At 37.9% G+C, this 20,355-nt stretch overlaps 1 protein-coding gene across 3 annotated transcripts in view; it reads right to left on the bottom strand.

Annotated features, from left to right (window-relative positions):
• Positions 1–438: 438 nt before the first annotated feature.
• Positions 439–20,355, bottom strand: part of LOC118268192 (uncharacterized) — a 37,993-nt gene continuing 18,076 nt past the window's right edge. Inside the window, exons 3-10 of one of the 3 annotated variants that reach the window (XM_035582551.2) lie at positions 13,208–13,349; positions 10,318–10,439; positions 5,954–10,047; positions 5,537–5,660; positions 5,204–5,309; positions 4,465–4,851; positions 2,944–3,187; positions 439–2,706 (exon numbers count right to left, since the gene is read on the bottom strand). In XM_035582551.2, the coding sequence (XP_035438444.2) occupies positions 2,451–2,706; positions 2,944–3,187; positions 4,465–4,851; positions 5,204–5,309; positions 5,537–5,660; positions 5,954–10,047; positions 10,318–10,439; positions 13,208–13,349 (5,475 nt within the window). In that variant the 3' untranslated portion in view covers positions 439–2,450. The other 2 variants (XM_035582552.2, XM_035582554.2) reach the window with 2 other exon arrangements.

Raw genomic sequence — 20,355 nt, 5'->3', positions numbered from 1 at the left:
CACCACCCCACTTCATTCGTGATTTCAAGGTCATGAGGCGGAGCTAGAGAGCGGATCTCATCAGGTACAAGCAAACATTAACTTAGTGGTGATCAGGCGCGTGTGACCACCATTGTACCTTTATTAATGCGATTTGTTTAGTCTATCATTATCGCAAACACTCTTTCGATCGTGAATTAATGACGTGGCGTGTGCGCATTAAACCGTAGTATCCTGAGGACTGAATGTCGGAGCCCGGAGCTCAAGTTTGGCAATGGCAATGGCACTAACAATACCTAACACAATATCTCAAATAAATAATATTATTGCTCACGTACCGTATCTAGTCGAACCGAATTTTCACTAATTGTTTTTTGTTGTTACATTAAATATGTCCAGATATTCTGACTCCTATTGATTCACTATAAAAAGAAGGAATGTAGGGAAATTAAAGTAAAGTTTTAAATAAAACAGGTACATTTTATTGAAAAAAATATGTACACAGCAAAACAAATAAATAATCTTATGTTGTATATTAGTCTATAAAACATTAATTTCATTGAAATAAAATACTATACATAACTACATTAAGATTATGTACATAATACCATCTCACAGGGAAGTGCTATCAGACTATAATATAATAAACAATATCCATTTAACATTTAAATACTATGTCGATATTTGGAGTCACATTTATTTATTTATTAGGAAAAATTTTAAGTGGAATTCCTAAATTACGATAAAATACGATAGGTATATAAAACAGTAAGCTATGATAATTCATTGATATATTCATCGGACACCCAAAGATCACATAAAGTAATTTTGCACATTGATAAATCTAACAATGACTATTGATAACAAATTGTCTATCAAGATGTACTCATGGCATGACCTATTAGTTAACATTACCTAGATTTTTTAACCTTTTCTTATCTAAAAAATATTGTGATTAAAAAGCATTTTAGAAATGATTTAAAATAATCTCCCTTGTACCACAAATCAAATTGTTTATCAATTAAGCGACACTTAGAAATATCTTAAATTTATATAAATTAAACAGAAAAAAATGAGATGATGAGACTAATTTCTAATCGTGTGCTCATATGTATGTCGCTGTGATGTCCTAATGTCGATGTAACGCAAACGTTCAATGCCATTCATAACATGAAAACTATGTTTGTATAATTATGTAGGCCTACAATAATCAAAGATTACTTTATTTAATTTGCATATAAATGTATAAATAGGTTTGCTGTATTTTTCCTACCACAACATTGAAATATTCATATATGTATAGATAAAAATCTGCTGCTTCTCTTATCAAAATCTTTTCGTATTTCGCATTTAAATAATTGTATCATTTATTATTTCTAAAGTATTAACAAAAGTATAAAATTATTAACGCAAACAAGTAGCACAATGTCGAAACTAATATGTAGTGTACTTATTCATTATTCAACCGAAACAATGCCGGCGCGGTGCGCGCCGACACTCGCCAGGCCAGTGTTATTGTCAATTATCTCATCTATAATATCTACATTTTAATATGCTCAATATTTTGACTAGAAATCATGTTATACTTATTATTTTCTAACAAAACACATAAAATTTACAAGATATATAGCATAATTTCTTATCAATTTACAGTTCACTAAAATTGTACAATACATCGATGACAGGTGTGGAATTTCATTAATTTCTTTAATATCGAGAAAAACCTACTTAAAGTACGACCTTCACTTACTCTAATACACATAAAGTGAAACAACAATGATTTTAAATCATGATTGCAACACCTAAACAATGCACATTTATATAATTTAATATCAAACTGTGATAAATCACTGCGTATCTCGTCAATAGAATGGAAATATAATAATAATTTGCATATTTTAGGAACATCTAATGTCTACAAGGAATTTTGATCCAAAGATGACACGTTTCGAACACAAACTTTACGAACCTTATATACAGTGATCCCAATTATACGATAGGTAATACGGAATGGTATATAATCACTGAACGGTATATTAAATATACAAGCTGAAAACAAAACATACGTTTTAATATAATGAATCTCAACAGCATTGTTCTAACTAACGTCTATAAATTAATATTGTGAAATTAATGTCGTTGTGATGTTATGGAAGGTAATTTTGCAAATAAACCTTTGTTTTGTGTGATATACTACATGAACCGAAGTAGCCAGTCTCAAACTTAAGATCTCGCGTTATAATTATATAATATATTTTAAAATTTATAATATTTAAATCTACATAACGTCTGAAAAAGGCGGACTCTGTACCACATTCCTACATCGAGTAAAAGAGCGCATTGATCAATCAATTCGATACTAGCACACTATTCAAACAACAACAACAGGTTCGATATAGCTGTTAGTAAAAACTGAGTATTCAAGTGGGCCGAGTTCGGAGAAGTGCGCTAACAGTGCAGGTCCGAGTGTTTCATCGCGAGCTGCGCAGTCTAGCGGGCGCGCCGTCCGCCGCGCCGGCGCTGGGCGCCAGCTTGGCCGCCGGCCGCTTGGCCTTGTCTCGCCGGCCGCGGTCCGGCTTCCTGCGGCGCGGCGGGTCCGTCACTTCTTCGGAGTCAACGCTCGGCTCGGCGCCGTCGTCCCGTTCACCCGAACTCTCGCTTTTTTTGTCGAGCTCCGCCATGGCTTCCTGGATTGCGTTCTCGAGTAAGGTGTTCAGTTTTCTACTCCTGTTGTGGTAAATTACACAAATTTAGTAATCTATAAAGGTAAACGATCCGTATTGTGGATATTAACAGCCTCGCCACGCAACATCGTAACAGAATTAAACAAAAATCTCAGGTTGGGTTAATATTACAAATGTGTGTAAAGTATTGAACGATAACGATCAACGTGATGTAACAAACTGTGATTCGTATGGAGACGGGACAAGTGTCGGGAAGGTCGCGGTCGGAGTGGCGACTCACTTCCTGAGGTTGGTCCGCGCGGCGTGGTGGCGGTCCAGGCCCTCGGACAGCGTCAGCAGGCGCTCGGGGCGCAGCGCGGCCGTGCCGCCGGCGCCGAACCAGCGCACGGCCCAGCGGCCCGCCGGCAGGCGCGCGCGCAGCTCGCCCGGCCACAGCTGGCCGCGCGCCGGGCCCCACACCACGTCCCCCACCGCGAACGAGCGCGCGCGCGGCGGCTCCTCCCTGTCTCCGCCGCGGCTGCCATCTACGACCGACACACCACTTTAGGCGACCGCAGTCCGCGCCACGCGCCTCCACCGCTCCTAGCCCCGCCACCGACACGGACGAGGGCCGCCGCGTGCGAGCGCCCTCGCGCCGACTTCCGCAGTACGCAAACGAAACTGTGTCTATACTGCAGTTACGTACGAGTAGCGACGAAATTTTGAACAATTAAAAGCTCTAGCTGAACACTTCGATAGTTAATTAGTAGCAAGTTATCGGAAACTATGGTGAGCTTAGAAAAAATACATATTTCTGATTAACAAACTTCAAATGTACTTTTTCCTTGAGCGCCAAAAGAAGATACGTTATACATTAAGTAATGAAAACATGTGCTTTACTTACAATGATGAACAGATGAAATAATGATGGCTTACAATGATGCGTTAGTAATGGAATCCCAATTTGTGAACCAATTTGTTACTTCGAATGTGGTGCAATGGAAAGCGACAGAAAGCCGGGTGAGAACGTTTGAACGCTGCACTTCACTGATATGTTCTGATTAGTTTCCAGTACACCCTTTATTAACAGCTGTATCTTGTATTAACCCAACCAAAAGAAAACCAATGACCAATAGTATCGCATTATGTAGAAGCTGAAATATACCACAATACACATCAGTAAGTATTCGTTGACAAACACTCTACAAACATATACAATTGAGTAGGTCCGCTTGCAGAGAGTCAATCCAAAACCAATACAAGACACAACATTATGGTAAATTTTGAATTTTGTTAGCTGTGACTAAAGCGTGAGATGGTTCTGGATTAGTACCGAGGCAGTAAACTTGATGGCCGCAAAATCGATAAGTATGTAAAGAAAACGTAAGTTAGTTCAAGAATTTAAAAACATAAATTAACAGTTTAAAATACATTTCAGGAGCTCGATAATCTAAACTTTTTGCTGTAAACAAAATAGATAAGTTCATTAATTAATTTAATTATTCAAGACCAATATGATTTTAATATGTTCTGGCCCTTACTTAAACGATTGTTTTTAATTTACATTCATCTACAATAGATATGAAATCATCTAATTTTAAATCTTTATCTAAACAATTAGTGTAAATAATCACAACCACTGCAAGAACTCCGATTTTTAATCAGTTTTTGTTGAGTTGCTGTGAATGAGACAATGAAATTATGTGTATTGAGCACACAGAGAAGCTGACCAAATAGATTTTCCCGGCAGAGTGCATTAATTTTAACATTTAGCAAAGAGTCCAAAGCTTAGCAAAGAGAAAGACTTAGTGAGTACACTTACCATCGCCAGAACCCATATTATGTCTATCATATACTTTGGGCAGAGAAGACGAATCTGAGCTCGTGCCAGTAAGAGGAAAATGTCTTGGCTGTGTTTTATCTGGAGAACTCATACCCATAGACTCATAGTCTGTATCCTTTTGTAGTCCGTGTACCATGTTATAATTAGGTGTCCTCATGATCTTTTCTGGCCTGTACGTGGACGCGTCACCAAACTCATTCTTTCTCTTGTACGTTTGAGTTCTTTCGTAGTAATTGGAAGTCATCGGCATGACTTGTTGGTTGTTCATGAGCGATGCGTTCATGCTTTGATTATAGTGCATGTCAGTCGACTCGACAGGATTGTGCGAACGACTTTGTCGCATCATTGGTGTGTTTGAAATCATGCCTGGAATATCGAAAGTAAATTATATTACGATTTCAACATAAGGAAACAATATTTATATCACATTTCGGTTTGTAAAATCAGCGCCAGTTACTACTGACGCTAGTAGTCTTGTGTTTTATTTTCAGTTTAATCTACATTTTGGAACAAGAAAACAAGCTTCACTAGAAGACTGACAAACAGACTGTCAATTTTTGTATTTTCAATTATTTTTGATGGACGTTAAAAAAGTGTTTTACATTAGTGTAATTAAAATAAATGATTTGACTTTGACTTTCACTATCATATTGTTGTAGGCTACATAAATAAGTAAATCGTAAAATAATTACGTTGAGTATATACGTGTTTAGCTTACTTTGCGTGTCTGTGTCGGAGTTGAAGTCGTTACGTGTCACGGGCCAGGTGTGCTCCCGTGACTCCGCCATGTCTTGCTCACTGCTCGACACGCATTGCACCATAGCCTGAAAACATATCACAAGAAAAACAATCAGCTTAATTTTGTTTGGTAATGTTAAAAACGTCAAAATGATCCCTTAACTTTAGACAAGCTTATTAAAATAGTGTAATAGAGGAATAAAAATGATACGAAAAATAAAGTTATTTGCGGAACTTTTCAATTCAAAAACCTATAACTTAGACATGTATTAGTGACATTACAGAATATAATAAAGTAATAAGAATTCCATACCGAAGAGCTGGCATCCGCCGGTTCGGGTGATTTAGTGGTAGTGTCGGCGTAGTTAGCCTGCGTCGACAGGCATCGCGCCGCGTACAGGCGCGGACTGCCGGCTGCCTCCAGCGCGCCCAGGGGACTACACGAATAACATACTTTTTATTAGAAACAGTTTGTGTACAATAATAGGTAGATAGCTTCTTTTTGTGTAGTAACAATTATAGCGACACATACTAAACTATTAAAAAATAACTGTTTACTGTGAGGGTTTCGTGTAGCCAACCAGTAGAACTTTTCTCAAATAGGTAATGTGAGTAAGCAGTTATTTTTAACCAAAATAGTTACTTCATCTCATTTCAAATCACACTTTTCCAACATGAATAGTGGAACATGAGTACTGAGGATATAGTCATTGATGGTGAGTGTGTGTACCTGTGCGTGGTGGTGTCGGGCGGCGAGGCGGCGGGGCGCGCGCTGGGCGACTTGCCGCGCTGCGCCAGCAGGGTCTGCGTGGACACGGAGTGCCGCACGTGCGCCGCGTACTCCGCGCCCGCCTCGTCCGCCGCGCCCGGGGACGACCCCGGCGCGCGCCCCTTCTGGTGACCCATCGGTTTGTTCGACAGCAATATGTTCGGGTCTATACTCAATCTAGACGCATTCCCGCCCTGCAGGTTTGTGGTTATCGACGACATCTGTGTATTGTGTGAGTTCGACACTAGAGTGGTTTGCTGCTGCACTATCGTTGTATTCTGATGGACGAACGTCGAATTGCCCCGGTTACTTGTCGCAGACGACAGTGATACTTGCTTCGGGGACAATGGAACCATTAAAGCTTGTCCCATTTGATTAGTCTGTATGTACTCTTGCGTCTGCATATTACTGGTTCGAACTTGCGGATTATTAAACGCTACATTGGTAGGACTCAAATTAGCTAACAGGGGACTTAGTTGTCCATTGAAGTTTGGGCTGTTCATCATAACTTGGCTATTGGGAGATATAAATTGAGCTCCTGGGCTATGCTGCGATTGTATTATTTTGCCTTGTTGATTCTGAGCCCTTAATACAACTCCACCGTTTGTACTGGCTGCAAATACACCAGGGTTTTGGACTGGAGTGAGAACGTTCTGACCGTTAACAGTTTGTAATTGCAATTGCACTGGCATTCCCGTAGAGTTATCAGGAATTATAGCCGTGCCATCAGCTGTCATCATCATTCCACCGATGTTAGGTACAATGAACTGTTGAAACGCCGGGAAATTGGGCACCACACCACTCGCGTTGTTTATAAGATTCACTGGTTGTAACAAGTTGATTTGTTGCGACGGAGAAGTGTTCGTAATTATTTGTTGAGACCCAAAGTTACTGGTGTTTCCTTGTCCGTTCATAACTATATGAGCTGGTGTTCCAGATTTGCCTGGAACTATAGTCAATGCTTGCAACATGGGTGTTGGTGATATGTTATTATTTGGAGATAGTTGAAAACCGCGTGGCGAGAATTGGGGACTAGTATTATGCTGTGGTGAAGTATGGTGAACCATTATATTACTGGGATTTGGTTGCGGAGCAGTTATTTGTAATACATTCGTAATATTTGCTTGGTTTTTCTTCTTCTTGCTTCGCTTTTTTAAGCTCTCTGGGGATAACATAGCCACCCCCTGGACGAAACTGTGTTGACTCTTCATGTCAATTTGCCGTGAATTGTCATTTGGTGACTGACCAGAAACAATACCTCCTGTAACAATCTGCGGCAGTACATTGTTCTGTTGCATGACTTGTCCATCCACAGCCATCATGGGCGGCTGGATCACAAATGGCGCTGGCAATGTGTTCACTACGACCGTTGGTTGATTCACCATCGGTTGCATTCCCCCTACCGCCGGCACGACTTGTGTGACGGATGTTGTTACATTTGTCACGGTCCCCGGTATTGACGCCAATGTTGTTGAAGTTTTAGGTGGTGGAGGTGGCATTTGATTATTAGATACCATTATCTGGCCCGTTGAGGATATCAATATTTGTCCAGGCGTTGTTGAGCAAGATCTGCGATTCAATTGCGAGAGAGACATTGAATGGGTGCCACTTGTTTCAAGTTTCGAAGGCAAACTACCAATCACATTTTGTACCATTTCCAATGGGGATTTAGAGATCATATTCTGTGCTGTAGTACCAGCTATATGTAATGGATAACTTGTTGGTAAATTAACGGAATTAATAAATGGATCTGGTTGATTATTTGGAATGGCATAAGTAGTAGCAAGATTGACGCTCGGTGGAGGCGGTGGTCTTATAAAGTTAGCTTGAGACGCATTTATAGACGTGGTAGCAGTGTTAGCTTTTCCGGCCAAAACTGAGGTGACGGTGTCGCGCGTAACAGAAAAACCACTCGCCATAGTGGTCACAAAAGTCTGAATGTAACAAGTCTGTATTAAGGTATGAGCGGGCCCGCCGCCCAGGTGAGGTGGTGGACAATATCCAGGCATCGTGTTTTCTATCCTCCTTCTTGGCTCCAATCTAAACAATTCTTGAGTTGGTTTCAAACCAGGTTTTACGCCAACCATTGATATGTTATCAACTTCCATGAGATTTTTATTGACATTATGATTTGATATGAAATGCATGACTTGAGGTCCAGTCATAGACTGATTATTGCTGTTAGGAGGCCCGGGTGAATTATATGGGTATACTGGATTACTCACTGGAGTTGAAGGATTACTTAAATTATCTCTACAAGAACCCGAGTTGGAATATGCTGGACTAGGTATCGGGTATGTACAATTAGGTTGCATTTGCGAGCCATTGCTCCCATTGCTGTGCGGCGTGTCGGTGCTCCGCGAGCTACTGGACAGGGTGGGGGACGGCTCGGGGGGCTGCAGCGTCTCCGTCAGCGACACGTTGCTCGTGCTCACTGTCGCGGCCTGGATGGGCCCACAGTTGTCACTCAACATTGGGTTCCTTTCAATAAACGTCGATGACGTTACCGGGTTGTCATCAAACGAATGTTTAGGACTAGATGTCGAAGGATTAGCTTCCAACTCCATTTTATACATTTGATGTTTCATGTATTTTAGGCGTATCTGATTATCAGAAAAGTCCGGACTATTATTTTTCATTGATACATTGCAGCCTTTACAACACTGAGGCATATTGTCCACAGACTTATCAGATAGAACACTGCTGTCGGGTGTGGTGGTAGGCGAATGTGATGGGTTTGGCACATTATTTCTGTATGTGCAAGAGTTTTCGCCAAGTTTAGACATGTTGTTCATTTTGTCCATTTGATTTTGTGCAACACAGCAATTTGTAGCATTGGCACTTTCGTATTGGTTGCTTTCATACGAAGAATTTATTCCAACTTGTTTAGATATCGTGTTGTTTAACAAAACAGTTTGTTGTGCCAGATACCCGCTAGGATCATCCATGAACGATGGCACACTATTCATTTGCATTTCATCATTCATCCCTTTCGAGTCTTGAACCATTCTCATTCCATTACTTCCAAATGTTAGAACTTTGTTCTCAGGGTTGCTTTTCTTTTTACTGCTCTTATTGCTATTGCCCTTTGCCTTCTTTTTATTAGTTTCCGCAACAGGCCACTGCTGACCCATCATATTGTAGTGTTGCGGTAGCGGCGGCACGCGAGAACACATGGCTTGGTTAATTTGTTCATTACTCGAAAAAGAACTATACGACGAAGAGGAGTCTTCAGATATGCTAGTATTGGATTCTTCATAATCATTCTCAGATTTAGAAAGTTTCGGGCTAGGACTAGTCATACAACTTGACGCACTAGATTCATTTCGCTTGACTTGCCAAGGAGGTGTTTTAGCAGGATTCGTTTTCATCACGGTACCATTTTGAATAACAAGCTGCCCCTGAGGTACATACTGATTTTGAGACTTATTTTGGTTTATGTTTTCTGCTAATTGAGTCCTATAGCCCTTCATAGCCATTTCGATTTGTTTTTGATTTTGCTGTATGAATATTTGTTGTTGTTCATTAATTTTCTGCATGACTTCAGGTGTTAAAGCTTGGTTTAGGCCACAAAACACTTGCGACTCTTCCTCTTTATATGCAAATTTCCCTTGAATATTTTGTTGTACAGTAGACACGTTTTCTTTCTTTTCCTCTTTCGCTTCTGGTTCAGGCACATTTTGAGTAATAGTCGGATTATTTTTTAAATGCGTTGATTGTTTATGACCGGTGTTGACACCAATGATTTGCCCGTTAGCGCCTCTCACTGGCAATCCCGGTAGAGGGGAGTTTATAGGCGAGTTAATGTTGTGTCTCTGCGCAAGCTGCGCCTCGAAGTCTTCAATTTGTTGCGAATGTTGAGATATCCATCCACTGTTAACAGTGAGATAGTGGGAACTCTTTTGAACGTGCGTCTCGGGTTTGACTTCATTATCTTGAGGAGTATTCGAAACATTCTGTGGGCCTTGTTGGTAAGATGGCATGCAATGTTGAGAATTTGTTCTTTGTGTACCCATCGCCATTGAATTTTCACGATTGGTTTCTGTTTCTTGGCCCTGAAAATATATAAATTCAAGTGTCAATTCAATACTTCAGATTGTTCCGAAATAATTATCATATACAATAAGTAACCTATTACCCATAACTATCCATAACCAATAACCCATTGGCATGGTAAGACCCATTGCCTTGTATTTTAGGGTAACTAATTTTATTTCTCAATCAATAATGCAATAAGACCCAAATACGGAATAATCTTAAATTGATAATACAACTGAATTAGCTTATATCATGTTTACATGGATATTTATTAAGAACAGACGCACCTTGAAGTCATTGAGTGGTCGATCCCTCTGCACCATCAGTTGTGACACACCAGCGTTTGCAGGGAAGCCAGCCCTTTGTTTCTTCGTCTTTTTCTTCAACGTTGGCGCTTCTGGGCCGGGGACTGGAAGTCATATTAAAAAAATATATTAACTTAAAAAATACAATAATTCAAAATAGTTTTAAGTAACGAATGAAAACTGTTTTATAACAGAACATCAATTGTCTTATTTCTTTGATAGTAACCGAAAAAAAAAATTTTCAGATTTTTAGATAACTTTTATTTATGGTGTAAAGACATTTACATCACAAATAAAAGTTATCATTAATTCGTGCATCAAAGTAGAAAAAGCTGCATCAACTTAACCCTGTTCAAAAAGTTAAACGCGACAAATCAGACAAAGAGATTCACGTAAAGTCAAATAGAAGAATACAACAAACATTGTACGCAAAGTCATTGAGTGAGCCGAGTGAGGTGAAGTGTGGGAGACCGACCGGGTGACTTTGAGCTGTTCTCCAGACGACCTAATAATTTAAAACAATATATCTAATAAAAAGTAAGAGTTTCACGAACGAATGCTGAGTTTGATCGTATCGTTATGATTAAAGATGACCTTTTATTTACTCAACAATTTATTTAACTGAAGAAACGAATAATAATTGTATTTGCAAAATGTTAACATTTTCATTAGAACGTACTAAATAATTATAGAAAGCTCTCTAACATTTAACGCTCTGTTTGATTAAGTTAAAGATAATATTGACTACAATATGACCAAAATTCTCATTTCCATTTATCACATTGTAACAAAACGTAGCCTGAGTCCCACATGATTTATAGAGGCTCGATTTGTAAATGTGGGTTACGCTACATGATGAGGGCATTACTCATCAATAAGAATTCTTCAATTTTAGTCGCGAACAGAGTCTCATAATTCGATAGTGTTTCATAATAATTAGTTAGCAAGCCGAGTATAATACTGTTATCTATTTGCACATTATCTGGCAGATTTGCAATTAAAATACGGGTTGTGTGCGGCTCTCGACGAGTCGAGGGTGGTCTCCTCAGCGGCAGGGTGCAGTAGGACGGGGCGGGACCGGCCGGGCGCCGGGCGCCGCGCGGGCCGCAGGGTGGCGCGACTCGTCAGATCAATAGTCGGAGGGGCGCGGGCCCACGCCACCGGCCGTTCTGCACCACCGCCGATTGTTTCAAATTACACCCGCCTTTGTTCCCGCCACTGATCGAGTCGCCAGAGTTTTTGTTTGCTCTAAACGACCGACTTCCTTTACGGTAATTACGCATTCTGCGGCGAGCCGTACAGATTTCCCGATTCAATCCCAGTGCAGTTAATGGTGTGATTACGAGAACATTACTGTACTGCTAGGGTATAATAACGTTTAGTGACCCAATAAATAATTTACTTTGTTTTCTTCAAAGGAATATTATTTTGTTACGTTCTGTACTAAGGTCAAGCACGCTAACAAACGGAATTGTTATATTAGTAGAGCTGACCATTGTTCCTCATTACATATTATTTAAAAGGGAGTAAGCTAAATTAAAACGATACGATAATAGTAGCAGTTGGAACACAGGTGGAGATAAGGTTGTGAATTGCGAGGGGTGTTGGGTGTTCTGCAGGTTGTTACTCCCGGACGGACGGCTGACGAAGTGCAGTTACCCGCTATTCATGCCACACTAAATGCACCCCCGCGCCCCTTCCACTTGCTGCCACTTAACAACAAAGAGACCGCTTCTACCCTCTTTGTTACAAGAAACAACTCCGTCCTACGAACAACCACTTTTCAGTGTTAGTTTAGTCCTTTGGAGATATAGCTAGTGCCGACGTGGAATGACACTAGCGACTTATCTTACACTTTTGGTGTTTGCATGATTTTAATGAGTTACAACAAAAAACTTGGCATACCTAGATATGATGTTATCATTTGAATTTTAATATAAATTGCAATTATTATAAAACATAAAAACAAATATAAAAAGCACCTCTACAATTTAAATAAACAAGTAACTTGTATCTGATTCTGATGTGACATGCGCAATTTGCACGTTTATGACGTAATTCATGGATCAACGACTTCTTGCAGGTAATGCATGTAAAGTAAGGCAAGTCGTAAACCTAGTTAGTATCATGTGCCAACTCTTATTAAAGACAAGGTGCGGGTCGGCAGTATTCCCGGCTAATCCCGTTCGGTTCACACTCATGTAATTGGATGAAGGAGGGCCGAGCACCGAGATTGCGCCCGGAACGCCCGCCCGCTAATCGGATAATAATGCCCTCGATGAACCTACTATTACACCAAAATACAAACATAAAATAACCACTATTTGTGTGATTCAACTTAGAAATGTTCCACTTTATACAAACAAAAAAGCGTTTTAAAATTTTAAACGTAGTTCATTCAATGCTAAGTTAGTCAACGCGAGTGTTACACAAAAGCTTTTAATTTAGAGGTAAATGCCCCTAGAGGGTGGTGGGACATTTTGCGTTCGTAACCATAGAGCCCACATTTCACGCGATACTTAAACACACCTTTTATAAACTGAATGCTTATATTATTATTTAAACACCAGGTACTGTTGTTAACTACGTTTTATACGAATGCGCACTAAATATTAAAGCATTTACTATTGACAGAAAATCTTTTTTATAAGCTAGAAGTTTATTTTCTAAAGCTACCTCACCCTAGTCGTAGATTCGACCACGCAAAACATTTATAAATTGATTTAATTGTCATTTGTCACGATGAGCTATTCTTTAGCTTATTTGGTTCATTTTATTATGTTCTAGCAATAACGAACATGAAAATAAAAGTTAAGTACGTCTATAGATCATCATTATAAAATATTTTTTACTTAGTTATGTTGTGTATTACCTTTTTTCTGTTCCATGGTTTGTGGTGGTGGCGTAGCTGGAGACTGCGCCCGCGCTTGTAGCGTCGACAGCAGTTTCCGCTTATGGTTGCAAAGCTTTGTCAGTTCCGCACCTGAAGCCGCTTGGTACGGTTTGCTCGCCACCTGAAGAAAATAAAAGTAAATGTTAATCCAAATGTCTAAAAGAAACCACGCATTTATTGCCATAGATCGTAGCAGTACTCGTTGTTTTTGGTTTATGTCATTTTAGTTATTAGGTATGTTTTCTTTGTCTTTAGTTTTTCGTTTTTTGAAGTCGGTTTTTCAAACGCAGTTTTTTTATTTTATATTTTAAACCTGAAACTCTTCTACAACTGCGACTTGCAACCAGTCTGCCAAGCGTAGAGAGTAATGTCTTCTTGTGTAGATGAGGCTCATAATCCAGCAGTAAACTGTCACAGATTGTTTATGTGATCATAGATATGTATTTTGTTTATAACTCTTGTCGTAGAGACGGTCATAACTTTGGTGGTAAAATAAGACTGGAGATTTTAAGTTAAAAGACCTTTACTAAACTTAGAGGTTCATTGGTGTCAAAAATGTAAAAACTCAAGAAACTTTTAGACGAAAAAATGTATAGCTGTCAATTAAAAATTAACTGAGAATTAGATATCAAAGTGCATTAGCTATAATTACACCTAAGTGACTTTATTTTCATAACGCGTTAATAATAACCGGAATCGATTGGAACTAGGCTACTTTCAGCATTACTAGTGAGTGTAACCAATCATAGAGCGTTGCATTTCCTGATTTCACGCCAACCAACCGCTACTTACGATCTAGATCGCAGATCTAACACTAACACCTTGAATTGCTTCATGTAAATAAGTTATTAATTATACCACATAAATACGAGCAAACAATGCCCCATTACTCCATTGTGAAAGACATCCTGACTTCCTTGTTACAAGAGGCAAAATATTGCCCTCACTAGAGTCTAGTAAGCTTTTATTGTTTGTATAGAATCTTTAAAACAATATTTGTTAAGTCTTTTATTGTTTGTGTAGCTTAGCAGCTAATTGTATAGTTTCTAACAATAAAAAAACATAACATACCTATATTTTTTAAATATTAGAATATCAAAAATAGATTAGCTATTGTATTTGTTTACACAATTTTATTGGCGAGTAAAGATTTTAATAATAATATAAAAACAAAATAACTTTGTCATCTTTGATTAACAAAAGTGTGATCTAGCAGTATTTTATCACGTTCGTAAGTAAAATATTCAGGTTTATGTTCAGGCAGATCCCAAAGAGATATACGAGGATCATTAAGCTAATATGGGCATGTTACATAATCACGTTCGACTATATGTGGTCATTGTTCGATTTAAGCTGTGTTCACAATGCTATAGAAGATGCATTGAGAGTACAGTTAGGTTGCGATAATATTGTGCTCGATCTGCGAACACGTTCGCCATTCATTATGGACTGACGCCCACTGTGCACGGCTGCACACGCAAATTGCTCCACGCTCGCCCGCTGACACAGCTGCATGCGACTTGTGTACCCAATGTTTGTACAAAACGAGGAAATTGTCGTTCCCGCGGCTCTAAGTAACTGGTGTGTTAGCACTACTATGGTAATGAGAGGGAGACGTTTAAAAAGCTGTGAAAGTAGAGTACCTAGCCATTTTTAGCTATAATACTGTGGTAAATTATTATTAAACGGTCACATTTTACAAGATTAGGAGTTTAAGGAGGGTCTCTCGAGCAATAATGTTATTACCCCAGTGATCCTATTATAAATTGACTGAATTAGACGGAGAGATTGAAATGCTCAAATATTTGAGATTTCTTTGGCTTCTTTATAATCAGTTTTGAAGTGTTTCTTTTTTAGAATTCTTCTAGCAGTTTTGGGGAATGAGAGAAATAAATAGAGCAGGCATAGACTAGTCTTTTACAACCTTGAAGTATAACAAAACCGGCCAAGTGCGAGTCGGACTCGCCCATGAAGGGTTCCGTAACAGCAAGTAGATGACATAATATAAAAGTTATAAAATAACTTGGTTTTACATAGTGTTTGTATGAACGACAAAGTTATATTTGCGGTTTTTGAAAATGTTTTATTTCTTAAAAACTAATAATGATATCTGGTTCAAACCAATTTTCGTTGTTAGTTTCTATTGAAATCTACAGCATATATTTTTTTTAGTTTTCTCACTCTCTTATTTTAAAAGTTAGAGGGGGGGCACTCATTTTTCCACTTTGGATAGCGTCTAACTTTCAAACGGCTGATTTTGACGAAAAATGGTTTTAGGAACCTCGATGTCTTTTTTAAAGACCTATCCATAGACACCCATCACGGATATGTTAGCTGAAAAAAAAAAAAATTTTTAATCAGTTCCATGTATGGAGTGCCCCCTTTAATTTTTAAATTTATTAATTTTTATTCAAAATTCGAATAGCGGTTACCAAAATACATCAACCTACAAAGTTTCAACTATGTCAACATTTGGCTACGGAACCCTAAAAACGACTTCGTTAACAAAAGTTACATTAAATTAAAATGATACCAAAGTCTGTGGAACAGACACAGACCAAGCTAACACATAGTCTTTTTTTAAACAAGACAGTACCTTCATGCGACGCAAACAGAAGGTCGTAGGTGTCCTTGTACCAGTTAGCGTGCAATCACATTTGCAGCTAAACGTCAAATTATGACTTATGGAATACATAGTCGGAGGCGCGTGTCTAACAACCATTCACGTTTGGTAATTAAAATCATAATGGTATTTTCTCGTGATATTAATTTACTGATTTAATAACGAGACTAACAGCCTCTTTTATACAAAGTATACGTTTATGATTCACTCTTAACACCTTACCCAGGTGATACCACAATTTAAAAACTAGTGTATTATTAATGTGTAGTAAAAGTATGAAAAACATAAAATAAATACGAATCGATTTCTTACTTATTTGATGAGACGATAATACGCAACATTAGGCTCGGCTCCTTTAAATAAATCGCTTTCGTTATTAACCCGTGTTTATCAACAACTTCGCACTTAACCTTTTGAACGCCAATGGCATGTATAGATGTCATGCGCAAGCGTGCCCTGTGCGCCACCGACATCTATAGATGCCAAGAAACAGATCACAGAGAAAAACAAAATAAACACATTAAATCATTACTTTCACGTGTTTTATTGATGTATCTTAAGAACTGAATACCCAGTTATTACATAATTGTACACAGTGAACAAAATTGCAATATAGTTATTCTAATATTTGATTGATAAAAACAACTTAAATATCGGCTAAAAAAGCATGTTCTCTCGCGCCAATGGCATGTATACATGCCTACTAGTGATGTAGTGTAATTCAAGTAATATTAAAACTTCAGCTAAATGACTCGCTTATTTTTTGTAATAACTATTAAAAAGTATATATATAACCTTAGTCTCTGAGAAAAAAGGTAAACTCGTGACGTCGTAAGCGCGTGCCGTGTTTTTAAATGCGGGGAAGTTGCAAAAAATTTTTATCTAGTACCTACATTTTAATTGCAAAAATGGCGAGTGAAGAGGTTTATAGTACAGAAGAACTATTGCGCATTCTAGATAATTATAAAATATTTTTGTAGGTTACTATCAACATCAGAAATTTTTGTTATTGATAATAATTATAGATAATATACAATTTAGTTTTAAATTTTACAATTCCAAGACTGTTAGTGAGCATAATGTTTTATAGGTACAATTGTTGATTTTTATATATTTTTAAGTTTCACGTAACCTTTTTCAATTACAAGGCTGTTAATGAGCATAATAAATAAATACGATTGTTGATTTTTTATATTTTTAAGTTTCATGTGACATTTTACAAATACAAGGCAACTATTTTAAGAATATGAAAGTGTATAAATAATATCACTAAAATCTACAGATTTTTTATATACCTATATAGATATTATAGATACCTATTTAGCAGTTTTCAAATTTGATTACCTAATACATAAATGAACTCGATAAGTTACATTATTCAGCTAACTACATCCCTAATCATAAACGAGAGATTAAAAAAAAATGGATAGTTGCCCGCGCCATTGGCATGTATACATGCCAATGGCGCGTAACTGATAGATAATAGTGCTGTAACTTGCTGCAATTTTATATGTATTTTTGTGTCTCAAAAGGTTGATATTTCATTGATAGTTGCTATTAATGTGGTCTTAAGTTTATTACAGTGGGAGATTAGGTTAAATAAATATTCTTTTTATGTTATAAGCAGTTTATTCAAAAAAACAGACGAAAATTATTACTCACTTTGGTTTATCGATATCATTTTGGAATCCCTAATATTTTCAAGGTTATTTCGTTGAATTTGTGTCTCGGCGTGGAGGGCACGGCGAAGCGTTTATGCTCTGGCGGTCAAAAGGTTAAATAAAGACTGATGTCATACGCATGGTTCGGAAGCTTATTAAAATTCAAATAGTACATAACTACTGGAATGCTAGACGTTCAAACTAGCGACCCAATTGGTTACTTGATTGCATTGTCTATTCAATTACAGATAGCACTCTACCAAAACTGTCTGAGCATGTATGCTTAATGCAATAAGAGTTCTTACTTCATTAATTATATAAAGGAAACCGTTCTTATACGTAACTACGTACGTCATAAATACAGGTAACAACAAATACTGCCGGTCTGGTACAGATACGTAACACAAAGTTATGACTCAGGCGGAGAAATTAAGTGCTACTATGTTATAGTGGTGGTAGAATATTACTGTATAATACCTAAACAGGTGCAGCCAGTCATTACAATATGAAACCAATCAACATGATGGACGCGACTACATCGCTGTGACAGACGCATCCTGAGTTGAACACGGCTTACTAACTAATGACTGTAGTCCAATTAATAGTCACACGTACCGCAGCTGAGTGCGTTATTTAACTCAATATCGAACAGACTATAGGAATGTAACATGTAATAAAGAGCATACAATACCAACAACGAGGGATGTTATACTAAAGATATTATGATTTCGTTGTTAATTAAAACCAAGGGCAAAGTTAATTTTACATCTTATTTGCATGTGGTATCGCAATCCGTCAAGTAATTTGTCGTTGTATCGTCGGGTGGTCGGCACTAATTAATGGGGACATTTACGGCTGCCAAACTTGCCTGTATCGGTACAACACGGCTCCCCAATTTCCACACCCCCACTGCGGTGGCCGCAGTGCATTCTCTGCAAAGCTAGTGTTGGCGTCAGCCCTGTTAAATTATGTTCAAATACCCGACACTATTGTACAGCAAATAGGATATTTTGTTGATCAGTTTGTTATGACGTGGTCTCTGATATTACCAATATCAGTGAATATTAATCTATCAAGGATATATCAGACCTCAATTAACGTTATGAAAAGAATGCATTACAGTGTTTAGAGACTCTACCTTGTCGTTGAGAGGTAAGTAAGCGGCCGTAAAAGTAAATTAATTGACCCATTCTGTACAATTTACCCTTAACTTACCTTCTGTAATTTGGGGCAAACTCTTGTGAAAACAGATAAATACTCATTCCCAAGAGGAAAGCTTATTTTTAGGTAAAAAATAACTTTCATTGACACAAAAGCAATAAGAATCAGAATGTGAATGTAACAAATTAAAATTGCTGTCATGTGTCATGTCATGTAAGTCTGCCCGGTTTGTATGTTTTGTATGATCACAGATTGCTATAATTGTTATTAAAAAATCGTCTAGGTATAATACAAGCTATTGAGCTTGATTTTAAGTTGTGTATAAAATATTAGTGTTCCTTTTTCAAACTACATTAGATAACCAAATAAGTATTTGCGATAATTACTTCATACGTTTACGGTTTAAGTAATTACTGCATTTCACAACGTAATCTGCGCACATGGTAACTTTATGATAATTATTTCGATTATAAAACTAATCAACCGCGACCGTTACTTTGCTAATGAATTACAATTAATTTGAACTAAAAAAAATATTCTGTTCTACCATAACCTTAGCAGTAATAATTGCAGTCAATTATTGCCAGTAGTCTTTTGTAGTTTGTAAACAGTACTTAACTTCTAAGCAAATCCAATAAAAAGGTACAACAGCTAGGGTGAGGGGAATCTTTATAATGTCGCCATATTGAATATCGATAGCCTTGACCTCGATAGCAAAACAAGGGTTGTAGCAATCCCCTCGACACATCATTCAACAGTATACTGTCATGTCAGCACAAAGTGGAAGTTAATTTGACGGTAAACTGTATAGGTACTTAGCGTAAGGCAACTAGTTAGTTGTGCATTTGAAACAAGACGGATAACTTCGAGAACTGTCCTAGTATATGGGACCATTCTACATTAGGAGCTGATCCTGGGGTTTACAATGGTCAATAAACAAAGCTTGTAGACTCAGACAATGCTGGCTTCGGTGGCTAGCTAGCCGTATCTCACCATCGCGATCGGGGCGGCGAAGCGTGTCGCTTACGACTGTCGGTGAATACATTTTATTGTCCCATATGCACGCATGTTAACTCACATTCACATAAAGCCATCGTGTTGTGTAGAAATAAACTGTGTACACATAACATAAATTTCATGCTCGTAACAGTTATGATTGACTAAAACTTAATTTACAAAATAGTATCCTCCTGCATAGACATACACAGGAATAACCGCTAGTTGATAAGTTGTCTTCAGTCATACTGACATTGGCAGACAGATAACGAGGTAATCATCATTATTGGTGGTTAAATTATTACAATAAAGTAATTAAATAAGTAAATAACACTTAAAATGGTAAAATGACAGAAAAATCTTGTAAGAATTGGCAAAGATCGATTAAAATAAATCTACAAACGACCAATTAGAAAACTGCCTCCACAACAGTTAGTTTGGTATTAACAAAACCTTACAAAAAACATTACTTACAGTATAAAGTCATAGCACCAAGTTTCAATACAATTTATTTAATGTTCTAGCTCTCGCTTTATTCCAAACGAGGTTCCTATCGGATCGGAATGTTACGTATTGCCCTGCACGGTCGCCACTTTCACCTCACACTGTTGGAAAGTTGGCAGCGTTTAGAGACTGTCTAAACGTTTATTAAACTTGCTCACACAATACAGTACATGTCTGCATTA

The sequence above is a fragment of the Spodoptera frugiperda genome, chromosome 29 (assembly GCF_023101765.2).
Source record: "Spodoptera frugiperda isolate SF20-4 chromosome 29, AGI-APGP_CSIRO_Sfru_2.0, whole genome shotgun sequence".
NCBI lineage: Eukaryota > Metazoa > Arthropoda > Insecta > Lepidoptera > Noctuidae > Spodoptera > Spodoptera frugiperda.
The sequence above is the reverse complement of the archived record's forward strand: the minus strand, read 5'-3'. Positions and strand labels throughout refer to the sequence as shown.